At 57.9% G+C, this 26306-nt stretch overlaps 2 protein-coding genes across 3 annotated transcripts in view; both read right to left on the bottom strand.

Moving 5' to 3' along the window:
• Positions 1 to 2497: 2497 nt before the first annotated feature.
• On the bottom strand, positions 2498 to 11883 carry LOC120242731 (cyclin P). Its single transcript, XM_039248648.1, has 9 exons — positions 11878 to 11883; positions 11278 to 11417; positions 6004 to 6172; positions 5712 to 5903; positions 3967 to 4056; positions 3733 to 3888; positions 3046 to 3204; positions 2784 to 2935; positions 2498 to 2564 (listed from the first exon to the last, which is right to left on the bottom strand). Exons 1-9 carry the CDS (start codon positions 11881 to 11883, stop codon positions 2507 to 2509), a joined length of 1122 nt encoding a protein of 373 aa, XP_039104579.1. The 3' UTR covers positions 2498 to 2506.
• Positions 11456 to 26306, bottom strand: part of AKT2 (AKT serine/threonine kinase 2) — a 50520-nt gene continuing 35669 nt past the window's right edge. For both annotated transcript variants that reach the window (XM_039251411.1, XM_039251421.1), the window contains exons 5-14: positions 20608 to 20761; positions 20094 to 20225; positions 18645 to 18710; positions 17343 to 17411; positions 16420 to 16542; positions 15260 to 15388; positions 14829 to 15043; positions 14283 to 14370; positions 14079 to 14181; positions 11456 to 13117 (exon numbers count right to left, since the gene is read on the bottom strand). In XM_039251411.1, the coding sequence (XP_039107342.1) occupies positions 13038 to 13117; positions 14079 to 14181; positions 14283 to 14370; positions 14829 to 15043; positions 15260 to 15388; positions 16420 to 16542; positions 17343 to 17411; positions 18645 to 18710; positions 20094 to 20225; positions 20608 to 20761 (1159 nt within the window). In that variant the 3' untranslated portion in view covers positions 11456 to 13037. The remainder of the gene's footprint in view (positions 13118 to 14078; positions 14182 to 14282; positions 14371 to 14828; positions 15044 to 15259; positions 15389 to 16419; positions 16543 to 17342; positions 17412 to 18644; positions 18711 to 20093; positions 20226 to 20607; positions 20762 to 26306) is intronic.

The following is a 26306-nucleotide window of genomic DNA, read 5'->3' as shown; positions in this document are numbered from 1 at the left end:
ACATATTTGGATAAGAACACAGGTTATGCGCTCAGGCTGCCCAGAGTCAATTCCCTGCTTATTTTCTCACTAGTTGTAGCACTTGGACGCGTCACCCAAATTACCTGGGACTCTATATCCTCATCGGTAACATAAAACAATGATAGCAGCTTGGAAACTCATTTGTTCATCTATGCAACAAATACTCCACTGATATCTTTTCTGTGACCAGCTCTGGTCTGGGTGATGCCGGGAAAGAGCAGCTCCTGAGAGCCTCAGACCCTACCCTCTCTGAACCCCTAGTCCATAGGGAGACAGACCAGTGACCCGACAGTGACAGCCCAGAGTGGGCTCTCCTGGGAAGCACAAGCAAAGTGGCCAGGGTGGGATGGGGAGACACAGGCAGGGGGTGGAACCCTGGATAGGGGAGACACAACAGGCTGTGAAGGTCCAGAGGAGGTGCCTGCCCTAGACTGAGGTAGTGAGCGAAGGCTTCCTGGAGGAGGAGATCACTCTATAAACAAAAGTGATCTGCTTCTTGTCCTCACTGAGCTGTCTGGGGCGGAAACACAGTGGGAAAGCAGACAAGAGACAGCCCAGAGTGAGCAGCACAGGAACGCAAGAGTGCACAGAGAAGGAAGCGAGTGAGAGGCTTTTGAGAGAAAAACAGGGTGAACGAGATGGTTGATCTTCAACTCCCCTTAGCTGCTCACTTGGTGGGGGGACCTTAGCCAAGCTCCTTGATCCTCCTCCACCTTGCCTTCCTTCTGTGTGACCTGGGGATACTACATGAGTGCACTTCAGAGTAGTTGTAGGGACTGAATTATGTCATGTAGATAAAGCACATGACACAGGGCCTGGCGCGGAAATGGGCAATTAACAACCCCTGTTTCTTATCACCCCAGACTGAGGTGTGTGATCTCAAGTGCCTGGCCCCAGTCAGCATCCATGCATAGCTGTTGAATGAGTGAGTGAATGAATAATTTCATGTAGTTTATGTATTCCCACCCCCAGCCCCCGCCCCTGCAGAAACCCTGGTTTGGGCCTTAGCTCCAAGCAGCAAGCTTATCTCCCCCCTCTCCCTGCCGCCGCGCATCCTCTTTCTGGAGGCCACATGACAGGTCCCACCTGACAGGTCCAAAGCTGAACTCAGCACCTAACTATTTTCTGAGCACCTACTAAATAGCTAGGTGCCAGGGGCTCGGCAGAAACAGGGGCCAAGGGAACCCGGCTCACAGTCCTGCTAGGATGCAGCGCTAGCTATTTCCACAACACCTGCTAAGTGTCAGGCACTGTTCTAAAGTTTTACGTGCTTATTAACTCACATTCTCATCACACCTCTATGAGGTCGGTGCTATAATTATACCCATTGACACTGTGGCACTTTAGGGGTTAAGTAAATCAGATCCTATTTAGAGAACACCTGCTACTCAAAGACCTATACTACCACAAACTGACGAATCTCACAGGCCAGCATATCATACGTGATGTGCTCGGCGTGTGCAACCATTAAAAAATATTGAATTGGTTGCTAACATATAAATATAGAGATACTTATGGAACTGTAGATTTTCAGTTACACTGGAACACAATCTGAAAATCTGGCAACACCGAGGTAGCTTTCCTTATGACGGGGACAGGCGTTCTCAGCTTCCCACAGTCCCCATCGCTCCTAGTTTCTTCTCACCGCTGAGATCGAGAGCCATGCAGATTGCAGCCTCTCTGTCTATTTATCTCCTGGAGGCGTTTGCGCTTGGGATGCTAGTTGTAGGTCGCGGAGCCGCGCTTGCGGAAGTCCGCCAGTGCCCCCTGGCGGAGAGGTCCAGCATTCGCATCGTATGTCCCCGCCGCCATTAAGAGATTTGGTAAAGAACATCCAATCAGAAAGATGAGAGACCCGGGAACTGACCAATCAAAAGCGAGAGAGGGGTCGGAAGTCGCCCAACGAGGACAGAGAGCGGTCGGAATTAAAAAAAACCTCTTTTATTGAACTGGGAGAAGGAAAGACGCGGGGAGTCTTTTTTGATGGGGTGTCCAGCCTCAGGGAAGCCCGGGCTGGGGGCGGCGGAGCAGGCGGGCGGCGGCGAGGCTGGTGCCCTGCAGCTGGGGCCGCGCGTACTTGAGGAAGATGGCTGCGCGGCCGGGCGCGGGGCCTCGGAGCGCGGCGCGGGCCATGCACGGCTCGAGCGGGCGCAGCTCCGCGGGGCTGCGGCGGGGAGACGGAGAAACTGAGGCGGGGGCAGGGGTGAAGACCACCTGTCCTCGGACCAATCAGGGGCTCTCGGGAGGTTGCAGTGGAGGGCGCCGAGGACTGGCAGACTCCCGATTCTCCCCGCAGGGCGAGGGTGGACAGACAGCCAACTGTCCCTTGTGTGTGTGGAGGGGGGGAGGGGATGGACAGGGCGAAAAGAGGGCTCACCCTGGCATCCAGTTAAATTGTCAATAGGTGGGGAGGGCGCCCCTCTAGACACCCCACCTGCGGCCAGAAGGGCAGCTGGGGGAATCGAGGTTGGCATACCTCTCCTTCTCAACCTTGGGACGCGGTTAGAGTATCTTCCCGGCCTCGGAAGAGCCTATCTTCCACCCTGGGGCAAGGTTAAGGGTCCCCAAATCTGGACAAACACCTCATTCTCGGACACCCCCAGACTAGACAGGCACACCATTTTCTCTCACATCCAGAAAAATCAAGTCTGGGTGCACCCCGCCCTCCCCGCCCCCAAGGTCTCCCAGTCTCTGAGACTGTAAAGACTGTGACCAGGAAAGCAGATCCCTGTAGCCACGGACGCCCTCCGCTGGAGCCGTACCTGTAAAGCGCCGGCTCCAGGCCGGAGCCCGCCCCGTCGAGCAAGCGGTGCGCCAGGCTCAGCGCCGCAGCCGCGCGCCGACCCGGCTCCCATCCCGCTGCCTCGGCCTCCAGCAGAGACAGCTCCAGAAAGTAGGTGGCAAAGAGCGTCACCTGCCAAAGCCCCGGGGAGATGAGGCCACGCCCCTACTCCCATACAGGCCACGCCCCTGCCCGCTCGAGACTTGCCCTGCCTCCCTCCCTCCACCTCCCCTACCCCGCACCTGGGGGCTGCTCCCGGCCAGCGCAGCGAGGAGCCCCAGGCAAAGTAGCGGGCCCGGGTGGTGCAGCCGGAAATCCAAGCGGCTCAGGATGCGGCGCTCTGCGCGCAGGAGCTCGGCCCGCGAGAAGGAGCCAGCGCCCAGGAGGCAGAGAGAGGCACACTGCGGGTTGGGGGTGGGGGGAAGAGGTGGGAGAGTGTTGGACCCTTGCCCTGTAGCGCTTCAGTCTCCGTTCTGGACCTCGATTTCCTAGTCTGTAAAGTGGGGCCATTGATCTGATGTCTGGAAGCCATGGAGAGCACAGGCTTCAGAATCCGAAAGACCTGGGTCGAGTGTGTGTGACAAGGACATCGCTGAAGCTCAGAGACTCCGTTTCCTGGTCTATAAAACGGAAATATCACTCCTTCCGACGCCAGGCAGCTCTGATAAGGCACTGGCTCGAACTACTCAGGGACCACAGCAACCATAACTGTTCAAGACTGAGTCCAGGTCCCACCTGTTTTGGGCAAAGTGTCTTTCTCTGGCCTCAGTCTCCTCCTCCGGTAAAGGGGCACATTGGTAGCCCTGACCTCCTACAGATATGCTGCGATTCCAAGAGGGAGTAAAGCGCGAGCTCGGCACACAGTAGGTGTTTCATCTGTGAGGAGGTGAGAGAGGGTTCCACCCTGCCAAGCCCCACTCCGGAAGTACCTCGGGAAGCACGCATTCTTCCATTTTGCAGGCCACGAACAGGCAGGCCACGCCCAGCAGCTGCAGGCGGTGTAGGCGCACTCGGCCAGCGCGCAGGTAGGAATCGAGCAGGTGCACCGCCAGGTAGAGCGTGTCCCCCGCCAGGCCCAGGTACTCCTGGGGAGGGGCGTGAGTGACCACCAGGGATCTAGGCTGAGACTCTGGCCCCGCCCCTGCCCCCGCCGGGATACGTACGTGCACCTGGATCAGCCAGTCCACCACCAGCGCGCGCATCTCCGGGGTCACGGTGCGGGGCAGGGCCCTTCGGGGCAGCGCGCGGCACACCTGGGGTTGGGCAGGCGCGGCCTCACTCTCCACACCTGTGCTCCGGCTTCTTGCCCCAGCTCCAGCCCTAAGTGCGGCAGCCTCCTCGCACTAGCTGGAGAGAGCGTGAGTGCGCCGCCCCCCAACCTGACCTCCAAAGTCTTGTCCAAATGTGCCTCTATTCCAGGTCTCCATTAGAGCCTTGGACCTTGTTCCGGACGCCTCCCTATCCAACTCTCCAGTCTGTAGCCCCCATGGCCACGGGTCCCCCTGAGCATCAACCCCTGGGTTTCCAGACCACTAGTGGTCACCAGCTCTCAACCTATCCTCAGACCGCCCCTCCACTCCCCCATCCCCCCGCAAGGGTCTTTCTAAAATACAAATCTGGCCAAGGAACTCCCCAGCTTAAAACCCTTTCGTGGCAGGGCGCCTGGGTGGCTCAGCCGGTTGGGCATCCGACTGCAACTCGGGTCATGATCTCACGGTTTGTGGGTTCAAGCCCCATGTCTGGCTCTGTGCTGACAGCTCAGAGCTTGGAGCCTGCTTCGGATTCTCTGTCTCCCTCTCAAAAATAAACATTAAAAAAACAAAACAAAACACCTTTCGTGGCTACCAGGATCCTCGGGAGAAAACCCTAACTCGTCTCTGACTCTCAGACGCTGCCCCCCACCCCGCGCCAACACCACCACCTTGTCTTCCCTCACAACCCAAGCTCCAGCTACACCAGCCTTCTCTAGCCCTAGACTATGCCAAGCTCAACCCCACCCCAGGGCCTTTACACTTGTGCACTGTTCCCTCGCTTGCAACCATCCTTCCCCAGCTCCTTACATTGTTGATTCCTCAGCGGTTCAAACCTCAGCTCAGATTCCCGGGACTTTTCCTATACAGAATTCTCCCTGCACCCACTGCGCTCTGTCTCCTTGTATTTTCAGTCTGGTGTTTCCTTGTGCGTTTTGTCCGTCTGTCTCCCTAGGCTGCTGGCACCACAAAGGGCAGGGGGTTCTCTCTGGATCACAGCTATATCTCAGCTCCTAAAAGAGTCCCTGGCTGGGGAGAGACACTCACAAGACGTTTCTTAAATAAATTCACCCCTGTAGCGCCTGCCTTGAACAGGGATCTGCGGATTTACCGGGCCTGCACTTTGGTCTCCATGGCCTTTCTGGAATGACCGCCTGCATTGGCTCGCTTGCCCACAGTGAGAGCAGACTAGGTTACTCATGACAGCGTCCCCAGGGTCGAGAACATGCTCAAAAGCATTTGTTAAGACATCACTCAGGGTAGGGGCGCCTGGGTGGCTTAGTCGGTTAAGCGTCCGACTTTCACTTAGGTCATGATCTCGCGGTTCGTGGGTTCGAGCCCCGCGTCGGGCTCTGTGCTGACTGCCAGCTCAGAGCCTGGAGCCTATTTCAGAGTCTGTATCTCCCTCTCTCTCTGACCCTCCCCTGCTCACGCTGTCTCTCTCCTAGGAATAAAAATAAAAATATTTAAAAAAATTTTAAAAAAAAAGATCACTCAGGGTCTTGTAAGCGAATACATGTGAGAGGCAAGCGGGGAGGGGCCGTGCGGTAGCAAAGGCAGGGCCGCAGGCAGAGGGGAGGTCCGGAAGGGCCTTGGAGCCGCCAGCCTCCGCCTCACCTACCCCGCCGCCCCTCTGCTGCCTTCCGGGGCGCGCTCACCATGACCTCGGCGAAGATGTCCCCAGCGTACTCGCGCTCTCCCGCCAGCCCCAGCGCGCTCAGCGCCTCCGCCAGCCCCGGCGGCACGCGCGGCCCCGGCGGGGGGCGCTCCTGGCGTCCCGGACACGCGCTCGTGCCCTCGCGGATGCCGTCGGGGACTGGGGACGCGGGGCCCGGCGAGGCAGCGGGGCTCTGCAAGAGAGAGGAGGGATCTGGGGGTCAGCTCCTGGAGACAGCCCCGAGCCGGGGGCACGGTGGAGGGGGTGGCGGGACCCTGGCCGCTGCAGCTCACCAGCATCGTCCAGGCCGGCGTCGTCGGGGGGCCAAGCCCAGCGCCCGCCTCTTCCCGCTGGAGCTGAGGCCTTGCGGCGGCGGGCGCTTTAAACGTGCCTGCACGCATGCGCGCCGAGCGCGCCTCCCCGGCGCAGGTGCAGGGGCAATGGCGAACGGCCCCTCCAAGCCTAAGGTCAGGCGGCTGGAGTCAGATCCTCTCCCCGCTAACTGTATGATCAGAAACAGCCCCTGCGGAGCCTCCCTCTCCTCAGCTGCGAAGTAGGGATTGTTCCCAAACGTCTAAGTGGCCACACTGGACTGGCGCGGCCACGGCCTCGCTGCTCCGGGGTCCCCGCCGCCTGTGGTCCGTTACCCCCTTTCAGCCAGACGAGATGCTGTGCGCACCCAAGTGAGGTCACAGCCTGCCTCTGTTCAGCACTCCGTCGTGTCTCCCACCTCAATGTGAAAGCCCACGAGGCCCTCTAGTTTCCTCCCCACCATCGCCACGCACCTTTGAGCCCATTTCCCACCCCCCTCCCCGCCCCCACTCGTGCGTCCTGCCACAGCGGCCTCCTGGCTCCTTCTCGCCCACACAAGGCACGCGCCTACCCCGGCACCTCGGCACTGGCTGTTTCCTTTGCCCGAAATGCTCTTCCCTCAGAGATCCCTCATTTAAGGTGTTTACTCAGGTGTCGCCTCCTCTGTGAAAAAGGCTGTCCGGAGAATTTCCTCGCCCCACTCGTTGCACTTCTTCTCCCGTGAGCACTCACTGCCTCGTCTTATTTACTCTCTCCCGACGAGGATGTGAACGCCATGAGTGCAAGGCTTGCCTTCTGTCTTGTTTTGTTTTGACTGCCGTATTCCTAGTGCCTAGAACAGGGGCATGTCCTCAAGAAATAGTTGTTGGATGAGTGAGTGAACAGGCTGAATATAATTCACAGACGGTGGCTTGCAAGGGCCTGAGGAGGTGATGTGGGAGTGAAACCTGAAAGACAAGGAGCCAGGAATGCAAGGGCGGGGGGGGGGGTACGGAATTTTCTAAGTGGTGGCAACAATAGCATGAGCAAAGGCACTGAGGCAGGAAAGAGATGGCTATTTTCAGGCACTGGGAGGGCAGAAAGGCTGGAAAAGTGAGCGGAGCGAGGATTGTGAGATGCTGAACCAGCAGCTTCCTGTCAGGCTTACAATAAAACCCAAACTCCATACCTTGCCCACAAGACCCCTTCGCCCACTGTTACCTCTCTAACCTCATTTCCTTCCCCACCCCCCTCCGTTCCTTTTGACGCACCCCCGGCCTCTTCACTTTCCCCAAACACACCAGGCACCCGCCTGCCCCAGGGCCTTTGTGCTGGTTGTTCCCTTTGCCTGAACACTTGGGGCAAAATCTAGGTATTAACATTTTCAGAGTAGCTCTACACAAGACTAATTACAAAGGGCGCATAGTAACCTTACAGCGGAGAGATGTGACAGACCCCACCTTGAGCAAGGGACCAAAGTCACCACGAGTCATGGGACAGGATCTCATGTACCTCTTGAGAGGCTGCACCGAGAAGGGCACATGTTTCTGAAAATCCGCGTCAAAGGTAGCTTAAATAGGACCGTAAGGAATCTCTCCGGGGGGGACACTCTGTAAAATGACTGCCCGGCAAGCGAATGCAACATGGGAGTCATTAATCAGGTGATTTTTATTTGGGTGTGACCATTAGTCAAATTTGATAAAGATCTGAGAGAAGAGGGTTGTTTCAATATTAACTTCCTGACCTTGATAACTGAACTGTGCCAGAGCATGTTCTCATGTAAGAGAATGTTCTTGTTTTAGGGCGGATATGTAAATATGAAGGGGGAGAAGGAGGGAATAAACATAAAATGTCACGGGAACCTGTGTGAAGGGTAGATGAGAATTCTTTGTACTTTTTTTTTTTTTTTAAAGTAGGCTTCATGTCCAGTGTGGGAGCCCACCGCAGGGTCTGAACTCATGATACTGAGATCAAGACCTGAGGTGAGATTGAGTCAGACACTTAACCGACTGAGCCATCCAGGTGCCCCTGCATTTTTTAAAAATATTTTTGACACAGAGAGGGGCGCCTGGGTGGCTTAGTCGGTTAAGCGTCCGACTTTCGCTTAGGTCATGATCTCGCGGTTCGTGGGTTCGAGCCCTGTGTCGGGCTCTGTGCTGACTGCCAGCTCAGAGCCTGGAGCCTGTTTCAGTCTGTGACTCCCTCTCTCTCTGACTCTCCCCTGCTCACGCTGTCTCTCTCTCTCCCCTAGAAATAAAAAAAAAAAACAAAAAAAACAAAAAAAATAAAAATATTTTTGAAACAGAGAGAGAGGGAGGGAGAGAGGGAAGAAGACACAGCACAAGCAGGGGAGGGGCAGGGAGAGAGGAAAACACAGAATCTGAAGCAGGCTCCAGGCTCTGAGCTGTCAGCACAGAGTCCAATGAAGGGCTGGAACCCATGAACTGTGAGATCATGACCTGAAGTCAGACACTCAACCAACTGAGCCAACCAGGCGCCCCATAAATAAATAAGTTTCAAGCAGATTTATGGGAAGTTGCCAAGATAGAAGTGTTCCCCCTACACCCCATACCTAGTTTCCCTCAACACCTTAGTGTTGTCACGTGAACCGATACCATCCTAATCACCTATCAAGAGCACTTCCTGCCAACTTAAGATGCCCTGTCGATGTTGACCTTGGTCGCCTGCCTGATACAGTGTTTGTCAGATTTCTTCACTGAGAAGTTGCTCCCCGTCTTTCTATACCGTCCACTTTGGAAGTCACTTTGCAGCCCACCCGTAAGGAGTGGGGGATATGCTCCCCCTCCTTGAAGGCACAGCACCTATAGAAATTCTACAGAAATGACCTGGAATTCCATTCACATACGTCCATTTGCACCATTTACCATCTATCCTCAAGCGAACTTGTTTACTGTGTACTCTGGGTATAAGCCAGTACTATGCTATTTCTTTCTTTCTTTTTTTTTTTTTTAATGTTTTCTTCATTTCTGAGGGAGGGAGAGAGAGAGTGTGAGCAGGGGACGATCAGAGAGAGAGGGAGACACAGAATCTGAAGCAGGCTCCAGGCTCTGAGCTGTCAGCACAGAGCCCGACGCGGGGCTCGAACCCACGAACTGTGAGATAATGACCTGAGATGAAGTCGGACGTTCAACCGACGACTGAGCCACCCAGACGCCCCTATGCGATTTCTTTTGTTGCTCAAAGTACTTTCAACTCTGCCCAGTGGGAGTATTTTCCATTGGCTCCTGTGTGCCTTCACATATTCCTAAGAGTAAGGCTCTGCTTTGCTGTTTTTTTAAGTTTATCTATTTGAGAGAGACAGAGACAGTGTGAGTGGGGGAGGGGCAGAGAAAGAAAGAGAGAGAGAGAGACAGAGAATCCCAAGCAGGCTCCTTGCTGTCAGCACGGCCAGACTTGGGGCTTGAACTCACAAACTTCAAGATGACGACCTGAGCTGAAAACAAGAGTCAGACGCTTAACCGAGTGAGCCACTCAGGCACCCCTGCTTTGCCGGGATTTGAGCAGGTCCTTAGCTTGGGGCCCTACAAGATGCTCCAGGCCTAGAATCATTTTAGTACAATTTCTAAAAGTGTTCTACCAGCCTACAGTTACTTAAAAAATAAAGTTAAAAATCCATAAATCACCACACATTTTTTGGAAAACTATCAGACACATATTAAAATACAGCCACCATGGGGCACCTGGGTGGCTCAGTCGGTTAAGCATCCGACTTCAGCTCAGGTCATGATCTCATGGTTCGTGGGTTCGAGCCCCGTGTCGGGCTCTGTGCTGACAGCTCGGAGCCTGGAACCTGCCTCAGATTCTGTGTCTCCCTCTCTCTCTGACCCTCCCCGCTCATGCTCGCTCTTTCATAAATAAAACATTGAAAAAAATAAAAATACAGCCACCCTGGAATGTGGGCCACAGAAGTGCCAAAAAGCTGGATCATTAAGGTCTATTATGGCACTGTTGGTATCAGCAAAACATCTGGAGACAGAGGTCTTGTCAACTCAGGGTGGGGTCTGGATTGGGTGAGGCACACCCGCCTCATGGAAGGGACCCTCATGAAGCAAGGTCCCCAAGATGCAGAGACAGGGAGGCCCTCATCTCACCAGTGACCAGGCCACCCTTGTAATGTAGGCGCGTCGGGAAGATGTGGCAGGTGTAGCTGGGGTCTTGGCATTAGTAACCGGGACAACACAGCACAAAAGGGAGAGACCCTTCTCGTGATGCCAACGAGTGCACCAGGAAGGGCTCGCAGGGCCTGGGCTCTTCATGGACTTTCGCTTTTTCCTCCTCATACTTCGGTCTTGCTTGCATTATTCACACACACACAGACACGCGCGCGTGCGCACAACAGAAGACAGATTAATCTACTCAAAATTAAATTTTTCCAACTGGTAAAATTTTATTATGAAACCTCTTCCACCTGAAACTCCCTTTGGAAAAAGTTCTATAGAAGGAAGCACCACTATGTCTGGGGTCTATGTTCGCCCGAGGGAAGGGATTCGCTAGCCTGTGGGCCCTGAGTCAGGGACCCAGGACTGCCAGGTGGCCTAGCGGCCTGAGGTAGGTAGGCTCAGGATTCCCTTGGGCCGGGGGGGGGAGACGATGTGAGAAGGAACTGGCACCGGCCACCTCCAGGGCCTTGACTGGAGGGAAAAGTAGGCCGTTCTTGAGAAGCTCCTCTGCTGCTGGCCCGAGACCGCCAGGACACGCTTTTGTAATTAGATAAATAATAAAGTCCGTGTGAAGACCCAGCCATGCCTACCTGGGGTCTAAACCGGCCCTGACCTCTCTCTGCTACCCTCCCTCAAGATCTCAAGGACTCCGAGCATACGGAGCAGCCCTAACACGTTCCGGCAAAATCACCCGAGCCGGGGCAGCCCTGGTTCCCAGGCGCGGGAAGAGCAGCTCAAACATGGGCACCGCAGGATAGAGGGGACAACTGTCAGGATCCTAGAGCTGGGAGGGCTGTGACCAAACCGGAGGCACCCACCTCGATTCCCATCCGCACGCCGAGGATTCTGTGTTGGAACTGGGGGGCCTCCGGGCTCCCCAGTTTGGCTAAGTGGGGAGGGAGAAGGGGACCGCATGCGGTGCCCAGCCCTGGGACTCAAGGGCCACGTGAACGGTGCCCGCTCCCGCACTTGCACCCCCAGAGCTCAGGGGCGCCTGGCACGCCCTCCTTGTTCAGAGCCAGCCGACCACCCCACCATCCCTCCACCCCCCACCTCTCCACCTGGGAGTTTCAGAAGACGGGGAATGGTCTCTACCCGCCAGACTGCCACAGCCCAGGCCCGGGCAGCTTCCCAAAGTCCTCGGCGGCGCCCACCCGCAGCGGCGCCCACACGGAGGCCTGCAGCCGAGGGGAGCACAGCTCCAGAGGGCCAGGCCCTGCCACAGGGCACAGGTCCTGGGGGCGGGTCAGTGGGGTCGGGCTCCGCAGGCAAGTAACGGCCCAGGGCGGTGGGCCCCGGTCTGAAATGAGTCTTTATTGCTTGTACCGTACAAATGGGAGGAATGGGGAAGGCCGGTGGGGAGGACAGCGAATTGTCAGATAAACGACATACGCACACAGAAAGGAAAAGGACCCCCCACCCACCCAAACCAACCCTCACCCCACCCTAGGATGTCTCTCTCCAAACTACCCAGTACAGGAGGTGGGGTGGGGAGATCAAAACCACAACTAAATTCCACACACCGAGAGATGTTGGGGGTGGGGTGGGAGGGAGACTGGGTCACAAATGGACCCCAGGCGTGGCCCTCCTGCCGCGCCAGCACCTCCCCCCCCCCCCCGGGGGATGAGATGCTCGGGCCCGGGGATAGGGCCCAAGCCCACACGCACCACACACTCAAGGCCGGGACACGCTTGCCCTCATGCACGCATACCCCACACGCACGCACACGCACATACACACACACCCATGTGCATCCACATCCTGGACGCACAGGGACACCCACAAACACACATGGCCTGAGGCACGCGCCCCCATGCCCACAGTACGGACACACGTTCACCTTAAGGCTGCAGAACGTGGGGCCCGGAAAGGGGGAGGCAGAAAGGGGCCCTGGAGTCTCCCTTCTCAGAGGCCCCCACCCCACCCCCTCTTTGACCCCAGGCCACGGGGCCCAATACTGTCTCGGTGCGAGATGTGTAACAGCCGGGGCTGGCACCCCTCCGCCCCAGGCGGAAAGAAGGGCGCGATCCCAGCCCCCATCCTTGGAAAGGGCTGGGGCTGGGCCCGGGGCGCAGCGGGACTTAAGGGCAGCCGGAAGGAAGCCCTGGTAAGGCACAGGACTGGGCGGCGGGGAGGCCGGGCCCCAAATGTTCCTCCTGCCTCATCCACAGGGTCAGGAGAGCAGCTTGAGGCTGGGGAAGGCGGGGCGAGGAGGCAGTGCCCATCCCCCAACCACACGGGGGAGCCCCGGACCCCCCATCTGGCACCTTCCGAAGGCCCCTGCCTGTCCCTGGACATTATTGCTTCTCTGCCCCTGTGGGATGAGGGGCTGGGCTGCCCGAGCCAGGCCGCTCTGAGCCTGACACCAGGGCACGGAAGGCAGCACCAGGGCACTGTCCGTGGGGCGGTGTGTCCCACGAGTGTCCCACGAGGTGTCCCACGAGAAGGCGGCCTCTGACAGAGATGGACTGCCTGCAGGCGTCTGGCCAGAAATCCAGGCAGGCCGCACGGCCCCACGCTTTGCCACACACCAGGGCTTGTGTCGATTAAAAACTGGAATCCCTCCAACCGCCCACAGGCCTGGTCCTGGGGCAGGCAGCGGGGAGTCTCCCAAAGCCTGGTCTGGGGACAGAGGTGAGGACAGGCCGGAATCCTGGAGGCAGGGCCGCTGGGACCGCTGAGGTGAGTTTGGCAGAGGGCTGAAGAAAAAACTGGAAATGGGGGTGAGCGGGTGAGGGACGGGGATGCAAACAAAAAAAGGCAAAAATAAAAAGTTTAAAAACAAGAGAAAAGCCCCCGGGTGGCGATGGCAGCCGTGCGTGTCCTGTGGCGGTGGTGGCGGCAGGCGGCTCTGCTCACTCCCGGATGCTGGCTGAGTACGAGAACTGGGGGAAGTGGGTCCGCTGGTCCAGTTCGAGGGAGCCCAGGCTGTCATCTGTGGGGGGCGGTGGGAAGTGGATCGGAGAGAATGGACCCACAGGCGGCCCGGCGCCCTGACCCCGACCCCGGGAGCAGGCAAGGGGACACGGGGGCCCGGGAAAGGGTGCAGGTGGCGAGAGCCCCCAGCCGGTGGGCCATCGGTGAGACCCACCCCCCCGCCTCTGGCACCACACTCTGGTCTAGCCTAGACCCTTGGCCCCTGCCCTGGCTGCTGCTGATCACCCCCCACACCCCCGGTCCAGCCTCCACGCACAGCCAGGGACTTCAGAGAGCCCAGGTGAGACCCTGCACAAAACCTCTCCGTAGCTCCCCAGGAAGCAAGTCCCCTCTGCTCCAGCCTCTGCGACACTCTGTGCTGGGCTCTCATTCCCAAGTGCCATTACTTCTGCCAGGAAATCTCCTCCTCCAGGAAGCCCACTGCTGACTTGCAGGCCAGGTCAGGCATTTCCTCTGGATTTCCCCAGTCCATGGGCTTCTATACCCTCCATCTGACCACTCTGGGCTGTCACCCCGCCAGGCCTGAAGCTCCCTCAAGGCAGGGCCCAGGCCCATCTCAGTCACTGCTGTCCCTGGCACAGCCCAGCACCAGGTGGGTGAGGGCAAGAACTCAAACAAGCTGTAGAATCAGCGAACCCATCCAGCCCCAAAGACCCGGAAAATTTGGAAAGACAATTATGAATGTGCCATCCCAACACCGACCACTTCCTGTATCTCCTGCCCAGACCCTCTCCCCCCCCCCCCCCCCTCCACCCCAGCTCTGGGATGTGCCATGGCCAGTGGCTCCAGGTAACCCTCACTGGGTCTAAAGGTCCACAAGCCCTTTGAGCCAACTGCAGGCAAACTGCCTGGACACGGGACAGGACCTATGAGCTTCCTCCCTGGAACAGGGGGTCGAGGGCAGACCCATCCCTCCGCACCCAGCCAGGCCCCCTGGGGGAAGGCTGCAGACAACTCACAGCGGTCCGGGGGTGTGATTGTGATGGACTGGGCGGTGAACTCGTCGTCAAAGTACCTTGTGTCAACCTCAGAGGTGACCTGAGGTTTAAAGGGTGGCAGGAGCTGCGGAGGGAAGGAGCCCAGACTCAGGACTCTGGGGGCGGGAGGCCTGGGCGGAGATCACCCTCGAGTGACACTCAGGAGCAGGTGGGCGTGGGGCTCACCTTCTTCTGTACCACGTCCTGCCAGTTGACGCTGAGGAAGAACCTGTGCTCCATGACCTCCCTGGCATCGCTGGGCCCCCCGCCGAGCCTGGGCAGAGACGGCCATGAGCACCCGCCTCCCGGGCCAGCAGCTTCTGGGAGGCAGGCCTTCCGTGCAGACCCTGCGTGGCCTCTAGTGACTCTGTCCTGGCCACAGACCGCCACTCAGCACAGGAGGAAACCGAGGCTCAGGGAGGGGGCTCACAGGCCCCAGGTTAGAGCCAGGGGATCCCAACCCAGAACAGGAGCTGAGCAGGTGGGCTTGGCCACCCTCGGCCGGGCTCAGGGCTGCCGTGGCCCTCGGCATCCCCAAAGAACGAGGCAGTGTGGGCAGGGTGCTAAGGACGGGCCCGGCCCCAAGACACTCCTCCCCAGGTGCCCGCTGTGGGGACCAGCTGAGGTGCAGTGGGGATGACACACAGCTGTGCGCCTGTGGGCTCGGCCCTCTCCGGCAGGGACAGTGCAACAGGGAGCACTGGGCTGAGCAGGACAGACTCCAGCCCTCACCTCTGCTTTGGGTCCTTTTTAAGCAGCCCAGCGAGCAGGGACTTGGCCTCGGGGCTGAGGGTGCGCGGGAAGCGGATCTCCTCCATGAGGATGAGCTCGAAGAGGCGCTCGTGGTCCTGGTTGTAGAAGGGCAGGCGGCCGCACATCATCTCGTACATGACCACGCCCAGCCCCCACCAGTCCACCGCGCGGCCATAGTCGTTGTCCTCCAGCACCTGGGTGGGGAGGGGCAGTGAGGGGCCAGGCCCACAGCCGCCGGGCCACGGGGCTGACGGGGACCCAGGGAGGGACATGGTGCTGCCCGTGGCTCCGGAGGGCCATCTAGGGAACCGGAGCTGGCCCTCATGGGGTCTGCACTGGGCAACCACATGGGTCCAAGAGCCCCTCTTCCCCTGGCTGCGCGCGCACCCCCGGAACCCCAGGCCAGGCACCTCGGGTGCCAGGTACTCGGGCGTCCCACAGAAGGTTTTCATGGTGGCCCCGTCGCTGATGCCCTCTTTGCACAGTCCGAAATCCGTGATCTTGATGTGGCCATCTTTGTCCAGCATGAGGTTTTCCAGCTGTAGGAGAAGCCAATGGGTGAGGGACACGTCCTCCCAAGGCCACTGCTCCTGAACCCCACACACCCTGGCCATTCCCGGGGGGCAGCCGTGGCCCAGGGTGGTAGCCGTCGTGCCAGGGGCTCCAGGGCAGACACCGGGCACACCCCGAGACAAAGGCAAGCCCTTGAAGCTCAGAGGGAAAAAGCCAGGCAGAGAGAGACGGTGGTGGGGCCCTGGCCACGGCCCCCCACACTGCGGGCTGCAGCTTCCCCACTCTGCACGCGAGCAACGCAGGCTTTCTTTCTCCACTTCTTTTAAGCAGGCTCCGTGCCCAACGCGGGGCTTAAACGCACAACCCCAAGGTCAAGAGTCACACACTCTACTGACTGAGCCAGCCAGGCACTCCTCTTCTCCTTTTAATCAAACTTAACACAAATGGGCAATTTAGTGCACTTCTGTGTAAGCTCGACTCGGCCAAGGGAGAACATTACCAAGACCCCCTAGGACCCTCTACGGGCCCCTTCCCTGTTAGTAACCATCCCCCAGCTGAGAAAGAACTCTACTCCTTTGCTCTTCTTTAGTGTGCGCCCCTAAGTATGCACCTAAACAACACAGATGTGCTTCCCCTCAGCACGTGCCAACTGGCCTCCGACGGTGCACACCTGGGTCGCCTCCAGCTCGGGGCTGGTGTGAACAGCGCTGCCAGCAGCGTGCACGGCCACATTCAGTTCCTAGGACACAAACCTAGGGCAGAATGGCTGGCTCCCGCATCTGCTCAGCTTGTGTGGATTCGGCCAAACTATGTCCTGTGGTGCTTGTGCTAATGTTACCTCCCCCGTTGTTCCCCACACAGAGGGGCGTGTTCACCAGAGGCTCGGAGAGGCCCGTGGGACCACTGGGTGTGGGACGGCCAGCCGGGCCTAGCGGGATGCGGGAACACCCAACCGTCAGAGCCGCCCGAGGGGGAAGCGTGGGCCTGCGGGCCGAGGCCCGGCCTCCCGGTGTGAGCCCCGCAGGTGCCACGGGCCTGGAGGCGACCGCAGACTCACCTTGATGTCGCGGTACACCACGTCCCGCGAGTGCAGATACTCCAGGGCAGAGACGATCTCTGCGCCATAGAAGCGGGCCCGCTCCTCCGTGAAGACGCGCTCCCGGGACAGATGGAAAAATAGCTGCCAGGAGGGAGGAGCAGAAAGTCAGATACTGGCCCAGAGGAGCAAGAGCTGGGAGCCTGCCTCCTGGCCCCCAACACCCAGCCCAGGGACACAGTGACACATACTCCATGCACCTGCAAGTGACAGTGAGAAGAATGAAGTGAGAGACAGTGAGCAGGGAAGAACTCACGTGAGTAAACTGAGTGAGGCATGAAGGACGGTTGGGAGACGCCAAGGGGAGAGTACGCGGGGACAGCATGAGGGACAGGTGAGGGACAGCAAGAAAGCACAGGAACATGAGACATGAGCAAGTGACAATAGCTGTGGGACAGATGAAGCCAACAGTGAGGAGCCAGTGAGTGACACCTACATGCAGAAAACAGGCTGTGGGGGAGGAGGAACACAGTGACGGCGAGCGGCAGACTCTTCCCGTCAGGAGAACATGGGGAGGGGGGAGGCGGAGCGCTGGCAGGCCCTGCCCCACACACGCTTTCTTGGCAGCTGTTGAGAACGCCCTTGCAGCGTGTCGACCCCCCTCCCCGCCTCCACAGCCCTCTCCTTCCCCGCCCCCACAGCCCTCTCTATGCCTCTCTGGGCCTGGGTGTGCCCCCCACCCCGCCCACTGACTCACTAGCTGTGTAAATTTGGACAAAGCCACTTAACCTCTCTGAGCCTCAGTTTCCTTGCCTCTGAAACGGGAGATGATGCCTGTCTCAAGAACGAGGGGGCATCCAGCCAGGCCCCCTCCGCGCCTGCCCTCTCCCTCCCGCAGTACTTGGGAAGGCCACGTGGGCACCCTGATGAGGGCTGCTGCTCACCTCCCCACCGTTGGCGTACTCCATCACGAAGCACAGGCGGTCGTGGGTCTGGAAGGCATACTTCAGTGCCTGGGGGGGTGGGGGGGAGAGCAGGAAGGCAGCCGGGGTGGGAGGGGGAAGAACGCAGGCTCTCTGCTGACTCTGGGGGTATCCTCCCCAACCCTGGCAGCCAGTGCTCAAACATCAGCTTCGCCTTTTGGGGTATGTGAGTGAGCCTGTGGCTCTGAGGGCAGGGAAAGGGTTCCTGTGCCAAAGGAGGCTGTCCTCAGCCTTCAACAAAGCTTTTAAGAGGGGTGGCCAGGGAGATACTCAGTTCCGAGCCACCAGGGCCGTTTCACCCTTCTCCACAGTCAGCGTGTGGGTTTGCAGGCTGGAAGCAGGCAGCGGCCTGGGAGCAAACTCCAAAGACAGGGTGGGCAATGATGTGCCAATAAACAGTGGTTCCCAAACTATGCGCTAAGAAGCCCAACAGAAAGTTCCTCAGAGAAGTCCCACGTGACCCCTCTGCTCATGACACGTCTAACTATTCTCTGTCTTCTACACCAAAGTACTTGTGAACAGATGAACAAGTGCCATGGTTTGCTAGGACACTGGACAACAGCTGAGCTAAAGAAATGACCATCCTACACATGGTCCATTTAACTGATGGCTGCTGGCCCTGAGGGAGACCGTAGCCCAAAGGGGTGTCTCCTCAGACTAAGTTCACAGGCAGCACAAGAATACATCTCCTTACAGAATTACATTTAAAAGCAGAAACCAGGGGCGCCTGGGTGGCTCAGTCGGTTAGGCATCCGACTTCGGCTCAGGTTATGATCTCATGGTTCATGGGTTCAAGCCCCACGTCGGGTTCTGTGCTGACAGCCAGCTCAGAGCCTGGAGCCTGTTTCAGAGTCTGTGTCTACCTCTCTCTCTGACCCTCCCCTGTTCACGCTGTCTCTCTGTCTCTCAGAAATAAATAAAATATTAACAAAAAATTAAAAGCAAAAACCAAAGACTAGCATTCCCACTTCAACCAGCTGGGCTAAATGGCTAAATGGCTCTAATGCATCCAGAGCAGCCAGGCTCTCCTGGAACCACCGTGTAATGTGTATCCTCAGTTGGCTGAAGCCCTGCCATGGAGCCACCATCTGTGGAGAAGGTGCCACCCTTGGGGTTTGGTCAGGTCACCGGGGAGCCCAACACCACCTGGGTCTGGCCACCTGGCCGACACTAAGTCCATACTTCACAGTGGCAGGGCTGGGCTCCCTTCCCACGTGGCGCGCGCGGAGGCCAGGCCCCGCCTGAGAGGGAAGTACCACTCACGGTGAGGAACGGGTGCCTGGTGTTCTGGAGGACCCGGCTCTCGGTGACCGTGTGGGCAACTTCATCCTGCAGACAGAGGCTGGGTGAGGGGCCGGTGGGCGATGCCACACCTGCCCCTGGCCTGACCTAAGTGGGGGGGGGGGGGGTAATGGTTTGGGGAAAGGCAGTCGTAGTCCTGTCCAGCGCACCCAGAGTGGCGGGAGCGGAACCCTACCACCTGCCACCCGCGAGCCACAAGGAAACAACGGCCCCAGACAAGGGCAATCACAGTGGCTCCCTCTCCAAGCCATGAGGTGCGAAGTTGATGGGGACTTCATGAAGGAGGTGACAGACTGTCACTTGCTGAACCCACGTGCCAATTTTATCCCTAAGGAGGGATAAGCAGGCAGCATAAGACCCCTGAGGTGACGCCACGGACAGGGAGTTCCCACCTATAAATGTTCTTGCTGCCAAAGGGAAGCGGGTCTAATCAGGACTCTACAACCACGTGGCAGCGTGTGGTCCCCACAGTGGCAGCAGCCTGTCGCCTAGGAACTTGGGGAAATGCAGATTCTCGGGCCCCTCTCAGATACTTTGGGGTGGGCCCAGCACCAGCCTCACAGGCCCCCGGGGCGACCCTAACATGGGCTCAAGTTTGGTATCTGAGCACACAGTAGTCACCCGAGCTGCTAACAGTCCTGACCTTCCCGCAGGTCCCAGACACTGGCTCTTCCTGGGTGTGTGTGTGTGTGTGTGTGTGTGTGTGTGTGTGTGAGTCCATCTCCAGGGCACACTTGATAATAATGTCTAAAGACATTTCTGACTGTCGCGACTCAGGGGAGGTGGAGGCCAGGGTGTGGTGACTCCTCCTACAGCCCCACAGCAGAGAACGATCTGGCCCCAAATGGCAACAGTGCTAAGGCTGAGGTGGCCCGCCTTGGACCCGCCACACTGGGAGCTGTTAGTTCTGTAGGATCGTTGTTCCCTACGGTCTTTAAGATCGTCATCTGTTAAAGAGACGCTCCTAAGTATCAACAGGGGAAGTCTAGAACGTGCCTTTAAGATACTCCAGGACAAAGGGAGGGCAGACAAGATGGGCCAAACGCTGACAACTGTAGAAGCTGGATGCTGACTACACGGGAGTCCACAGTATTTATTTTTCTTTTAAAAATGCTGTGCACGTCAGGAATTTTCCATTTTAAAAACTTATTTAAAGAAAAAAAAAGAATTCCATTCTGAGCCAGCCTCCTAGTGAAACGCCCTGAGCTGAGCCCCGAGCTCAGGGTCTCCCCACAGGCCCCTTATGCCACAGGAGACCTGCTTGTAGGCCCTGATAATGTGCCTGCCGAGGAGGTGGGGGTGGGTGGGAGGGAGGGCGGTCTCAAGCTCCCCAAGGGCACAGGCGAGCGTGCTGCCCAGGGCGCACTCCCGACGCAGAGGCCGGCCAGCAGCACCCCCGGGAGCGCCCACCTTGGCAATGATGACTTCCTTCCGCAGGATCTTCATGGCGTAGTAGCGGCCGCTGGCTTTCTCCCGCACCAGAATCACTTTGCCAAAGGTGCCCTTGCCCAGAAGTTTGAGATAGTCGAAGTCATTCATGGTCTGCCCAGGAGGGGGAGAGAGTGCGGCGGTCAGCGCTTGGCCCATGGCCCACAGGAAGACATTTTAACAAAGAGAAAGGAAAAATCGAAGGACACTGTTGCCAAAATGCTCTGACATGAGCAGGGAGGGAGGCTCTGGGCAGCAACAGTTTGCTCTGAAGTGGCCTTCAGCCTGGCTCTCCCAGGCGCGGACGTGGGGGTAGACAGGTCTTCATGACCTCCTGTGACGTGGCTGCCCCTCCCCCCCATGTGCACCCCACAGGGCAGTCAGGACGAGTCCCTGCTACGCCGCTGCGCACTCTGTGTGGAGACCATGGGTGGCAGGGACAGTGTTGGGGGGGGAGGGGTACTCACAGCCTGGCTGCCTGTCCCCTGGCACTTACCACCTTGGCCCGAGCCTTGCTAACTGCCACTTCCATCTCCTCTGCCGCGGAAGAGTCACTGGGGGAGCCGCACTTATAGTCCATGGGGTCCTCACCTGGGCCCCGCTGCTTAAGGCTGTTGGCGACCATCTGAATGGCCCGCATCCACTCCTCCCTGTGTGGGGACACATCCGAAGAGCCATGAGTCCCAAGGAGCCCGGGGAAGGAAGGACCGAGCCCCCACCCTCCAGTGGGAGCAAATGATCGAACGCCTTGGAACTTTCTGACAAGATCTGTCTCAGCTGGGGAGAGCCGATGGGACAGGACTGCCATTTTACAGACCCTCTGGCTGCAGAGGGTAAGAAAGGGCAGGAGTGAAGGAAGGACAGAGGCCATCTATGTCCCAGGAGTGGCCTGGCCTGAATGCCACCTGAAGTCAGGCAGCAATTAAATGACCAAAGAGGGAGCCCACCTCTCTTCGCAGCCGCCTTAAAAACAAGCCACTGCCCTGAGCCTGGGATAAGGGAGAGACCATGCTCCTAGGGAACCCTCCACAGCAAACGACGAGCACTGTGTGTTGTAAAAGCAAACCAGGAGTAAAAGGAAGAGTTCATCGGCCAAAGGAGAGCTGAAGATCTCATAAGGCAAGACCCCTGGCGGTGGGTGTCTGCCAGGAGGGCTCAGGGATGAGGAAAGGAAGGTGGCGGACAGCCAAGCAGGTCCCTCACAAGGGAGCCTGGTTTGAGAACTATTTCTGTCACAATTTAGAATTTGTTCGGAAATAACTTTCTTTTGATACCTACTTTCTGTGTCTAGAAAGGGAAAATACACGTAGGGGAAAGAAGTGAAAATGACCAGAGACCACAGAAAAGAAACCAGGAGGCTGAAAGATACGTTTGCCGCACCCTCCCACTTCCCACCCACCACACGAGTGCAGGTGGTTCACCCCGATATGTGCTGAACCCCCTATGGATTCTGCTTATGTCTACAAAACAGCCACACGAGCGGGGAGAAAAACACAATGTTCATGAAGAATGAGAAAACTCAAGAAGCACAAACAGGCAAACTCCCAAATCACAGCAATTTAAATAAGCCTGGGCGGCACAGTTGCTTAAGCATCCGACTCTTGATCTGGGCTTGGGTCATGACCTCACAGCTCGTGAGCCTGAGTCCCGCATCGGGCTCTGAGCTGATGGCACGGAGCCTGCTTGGGGTTGTCTCCTCTCTGCCCCTCCCCTGCCTGTGTGCACTCTTGCCCTCTCTCTCTCTCTCTCTCTCTCTCTCAAAATAAATAACTGAAAAAACTTTTTTAGATAAGCCTCCGTGAGAGCGGCCAGTTGGCCACACATCTTCCAGAACCAGCCCCAGCCCCATCCCCAGGCAGCAGGGCAAGCTGTTCTTGCACTCCTGAGGCTCCAGGGCCCTGGCCTCTATCACGCAGAGAGCAAGTGGCCTGAGGAGCCAGAAGCACCCTGCTGGGCTGCGCTCAGTCTCTGCTTCCTCACGTCCAGGCAGCCCACAGCCACCGCAGTCCATCAGTCCTGCGGCACCGACCTCCTCGGGTTCTGACGCTGCCCGACTCCAGGCGCATCTTATAGTCGGTGGCCCACCTCCATTTAAGTGGGCACTGCTCTTGCTACAGAGCAGTGGTGTGTCTCCATGTGACGGCATCTTGGATGAGTGGAAGGTGGCAGCAGTGCTGGCTGCTGGGATCCACGGAGAACCATGAAGCAGCTACGCAAGGAGACCCCCCGCGGCTCCGAGGAAGGAGGCGGCAGACCTGTGTGTGTACTTGGGATGACCAGGGACACCTTAAGGGAGAAAAGAACGTGCAGAACAGTGTGGAGGGGCGCCTGGGTGGCTCAGTCGCTTGGGCATCCAACTCTTGATTCTGGCTCAGGTCATGATCTCACAGTGAGTTCGAGCCCCTTGTCGGGCTCTGCGCTGACAGCATGGAGCCTGCTTGGGATTCTGTCTCCCTCTCTCTGCCCCGCCCCCTCTCAAAATAAACCTAAAACAAAACAAAACAAAACAGTGATGCTCCTGAAGTTAGAAACAAGCAGGATTTACGCACAGAGATGTGTCCGCACACCAGCATGAACACCTTTGGCAGGGTGCTGACACAGGGCCCTGGCTGCCTCCAGGGAGGGGAGCTGGGAGTCAGGGGCAAGGAAGAGTCCAACTCCACGGTCCCCCAATTACAAACGCTTCCAGGCCACTCACCCCTCCTCCTGCATTACAGAGAGGGAAACGTAGGCACAGATTTAAAAGCCAAGATTCAGGAAAAACACAGTGGGTGCTCTGGGCCTGGTAGCTGGAATCACAGAGGGCCCATGACCTTTCAGAGGCGATGGGCAGGGTCATTCCCGCTTAGCTCCATGGCTTGCTGCGCCAAGCAGTCGCTGAGCCCAGAGGCACCAGTTCACACCCGGAAGCCCTGAGTCTCACAGTGGCCTTGCTCACAAGAGATCTGCTTCAGAAGCCAGAGGCGTGAATACTCTTAGCACCAACATCAAGGGCTGGCACGCTGGTCCCGCCCAAGGCCTACCATGGGGACCACCATGCACGTCAGGCCCGTGAAGGCAGGAAGCTCGTCTATTGGTACGTGGCGCAACGTAGTACCTGAGTATGCACGCAGGTGGGTTCCAGAGACTGAGTGAGCACAGCAGCTGAGGTTCAAGGGACCCCAGACGCAGGGTACTCGGGGGACCAATGCAACTCAGAGCAGCACTGGGTTCCTCCCTCTCTGAGCCAGTGTCTCAGGCTGCCATTTCTCAACTTGTTTTAACCCTTGACTTCTCTGGAACAAATTACAGTGGAAATCCCTATCCCCGCGTTAATATTTCTATTTTTCAAAGAAATGGCGGGGGGGGGGGACACATCTCATGATCTGCTTTATCAGATAACTGTCCTCTTAGAAGTTTTTAAATGCTGACTTCTGGTGTAAGACCATGGACTGAAAAAAATAAATCACCCATCTCCTAAGAAACATACTAAATGTATTAGAAAAAAAGACATATCTCTCATGTAGAGATCTCAAGGGACTGTCATGTGAAAAAAGCAAGTTAAAGGGGTGCCTGGGTGGCTCGGTCGGTTGAGCATCCGACTCTTGATTCTGGCTCTGGTCACAATCCCAGGGTCCTGGGATCGAGCCCCTAGTTGGGCTACTCACTGAGCATGAAGCCTGCTTGAGATTCATTCTCTGTCTCTCCCTGCTCCTTCTGCCCCTCCGTTTGTTCTCTCTCTTAAAAAAAAAAAAAAAAAAAAAAAAGGAAGGTACAGACGAAGATGCAGAGTGTGCTACCGTCTCTGTAAGGGGGGAGAACACAGTCCATCGACAGAAGTCTGGACAAATACATGACACATCCCCAGTACAGGAGCACCAGAAGCAGTTGGAAGGGGCCTCTCTGGGCCGAAGAGCTGGGGACGAGGAGCATGGGCTCCAAAGCCGCACCGGCTGGGGCTGGAATAGCAACCCAGCCACCAGGGCCGGCTCATCCCTCGGCTCGGGAGACCATGCACGGAAGGCGCAGGGGGCTGCTGTGTACACGGCACGACACACAGCAAGTGCCGGCGCTGAGGAAGGTGTGAAGGACGCTGGGAGAGGCCTGGACCTGTCCCAGCCACCCTGGCTCACACTGCCCAGCCCCACGGGGAGCCAAGGAACCCAGAGACTTGTAGGAGGTTGTTCAGGGCTCTCCCACTGCTGGACAAGCCCCCGGTCCGGTTCCAACTGGGCCAAGATTGCAAGGTTGCGGCACAGAATTCCAGAGAAAAAGCAAGGGCCTCCGTCCAGGATACTCCTTAAGGGTTTGCAACATGGTGTCTGGGGCAGAGGGGAGCTGCCACCCACTGCTGGGGCCGTCGTGCGTCCATCCCTCAAAGGAGAGCCCCCAGGGGAACTGACCCCCTTCCCCTAGAGACATGATGAGAAACATAAAAGCTCCACAGACACCAGCTCATTCTATACTCATTGGGAACACTGGAGTGTGTATGTGTGTTTGGGGGGGAAGGTTATTTCTGATGCGGAAACCAAGGCGCAGAGAGGTGGAGTCACTTGTGGGGGGCACACAGCCAGGATGGGGCCAAGCGGAGCCTCATAGCCAGGCCCCCGCACCCCTTCGGGCACCATGCTACCACTCCCTGCTGAGAGTTATAACTTCCTTCCCAGATGAGACCCGGGGGGTCATGCAGGGCGCAGGTGGGTAGGGGAGGCTTAGGGGATGGGGGACACAAAGCCGCAAGCCCAGGAGTAGAGCGGAGCGAAGGCAAGTGGCCCCCTGGGAGTTCTGCCTAGGCCACCTTTGTGAGCGGGCCTCTCTTGCTATGCGACACAAGCACCCTCCACTTGCAGAAGCTCCTCCAAGTGCTTTACGAGACGTAAGCCCTGAGCTGCCCCACAAGCCTCCCGAGTAGGTGCTGTATGCCCTCCATTCTATAAACGGGGGACTGATGCACGAGCCAGGCATCGACCCCGTTACACAGCCAGCTAGCGGAAGCCCCAGGACACAGGCCCAGGTGTCCCTACCGCCCTCACAGCATTTCTCCCATCAAGAGTACTTTCAGAAACCTTCTTCTTTTAATGTTTACTCATTTTTTGAGAGAGAAAGAGAGAGAGAACATGCAAACACAGGAGGGGCAAAGAGAAAGGGAGACAGACTTGGAAGCAGGCTCCAGGCTCTGAGCTGTCAGCACAGAGTCTGACACGGGGCTCAAACACACAAGCTGCAGGAGTGCGACCTGAGTTGAAGTCGGACGCTCAACCACTGAGTCACCCAGGCGCCCCAACAGGAACCTCCTTATTCCTCACGTGGGCTCTGGGGCCACGGGAGGTACACAGGGGAGTCACGCGCCCCCAGGCAGCACTAGGGCCGGGCTGGGAGCAGGCAGCTGGGCCTGGAGCTCAGCTCCACTGCGAACTGGCCACGGGGCCCTGAGGACCCTCATTCCTTGAGCCTTGGTCTGCCTCCGTGCACAGCACAGTGGCCGAAAGCACACACTCTGGAGCCAGTGGCCTGGTGCGAATCTGAGGTCTGTCCCTGCCGGGTGCCAATGCCGGCCATCTGACGTTCTTGTGCCTCAGCCGGTGGACATGTGGGGCAGGGACCAGAGGGCCATGCGCTGAAGGGCAAAACGAGCAAGAGACAAAAAGTGCTTAAGGCATAAGCACTTCAAAGGGCCGCCGCAAGAATTGGCCCAGCCGGCCAGCAGACACTTCTAGAGCACCTCCGGTGGGCCGGGCCCACGCTCTGGCACTGAGGGTGCAGCCGGGAACAGGCCCACTGGAGCGCCCAGCCCGACAGAGACCAGTGTGTCCCAGTTCCAAAGGCAGGGACTGGAGAGGGAAGCCCCTTCTCACAGGGAGGTCGGGAAGGCCTCCCAAGGAGGTGGCATGTAAACTAGGACCTGGAAGAAGTCACTGGAACGTGGGCCACGCCCAGTGCTGAAAACAGGTGCTCTGTACGTGGCTGAGAAATGAAATGGAAGGAAGGAGGTGACCGGGAGAGAAAGGAATCCGGGCAGAGGGAACAGCACAGGGAAACCCTGAGCAGGAGGAAGCCTGGGAGGCCTGTGGAGGGCCCAGCAGGTGCCAGCATGGCTGTGGTGACAGAGAGAAGAAAGGAAACGATGAGGGTAGGAGGGAGGACAGGCCCCGAACACACCGGGCTCCGTGTGGCACCATGTTAGGGACTGACATCTTCTGCCTTAATGACCCAGGA

The sequence above is a fragment of the Hyaena hyaena genome, unplaced genomic scaffold (assembly GCF_003009895.1).
Source record: "Hyaena hyaena isolate Hyena2069 unplaced genomic scaffold, ASM300989v1 scaffold_9, whole genome shotgun sequence".
NCBI classification, from domain to species: Eukaryota; Metazoa; Chordata; class Mammalia; order Carnivora; family Hyaenidae; genus Hyaena; species Hyaena hyaena.
The sequence above is the reverse complement of the archived record's forward strand: the minus strand, read 5'-3'. Positions and strand labels throughout refer to the sequence as shown.

Excerpts from the sequence above, each read along its gene's own strand:
- LOC120242731 (XM_039248648.1), bottom strand. Across the intron at positions 4,057-5,711 it reads ACATCTTCGCCGAGGTCATG|GTGTGCCGCGCGCTGCCCCG; the intron begins GTGAGCGCGCCC and ends GCCCAACCCCAG. Across the intron at positions 2,936-3,045 it reads TGGCCGGGAGCAGCCCCCAG|GTGACGCTCTTTGCCACCTA; the intron begins GTGCGGGGTAGG and ends GGGCTTTGGCAG.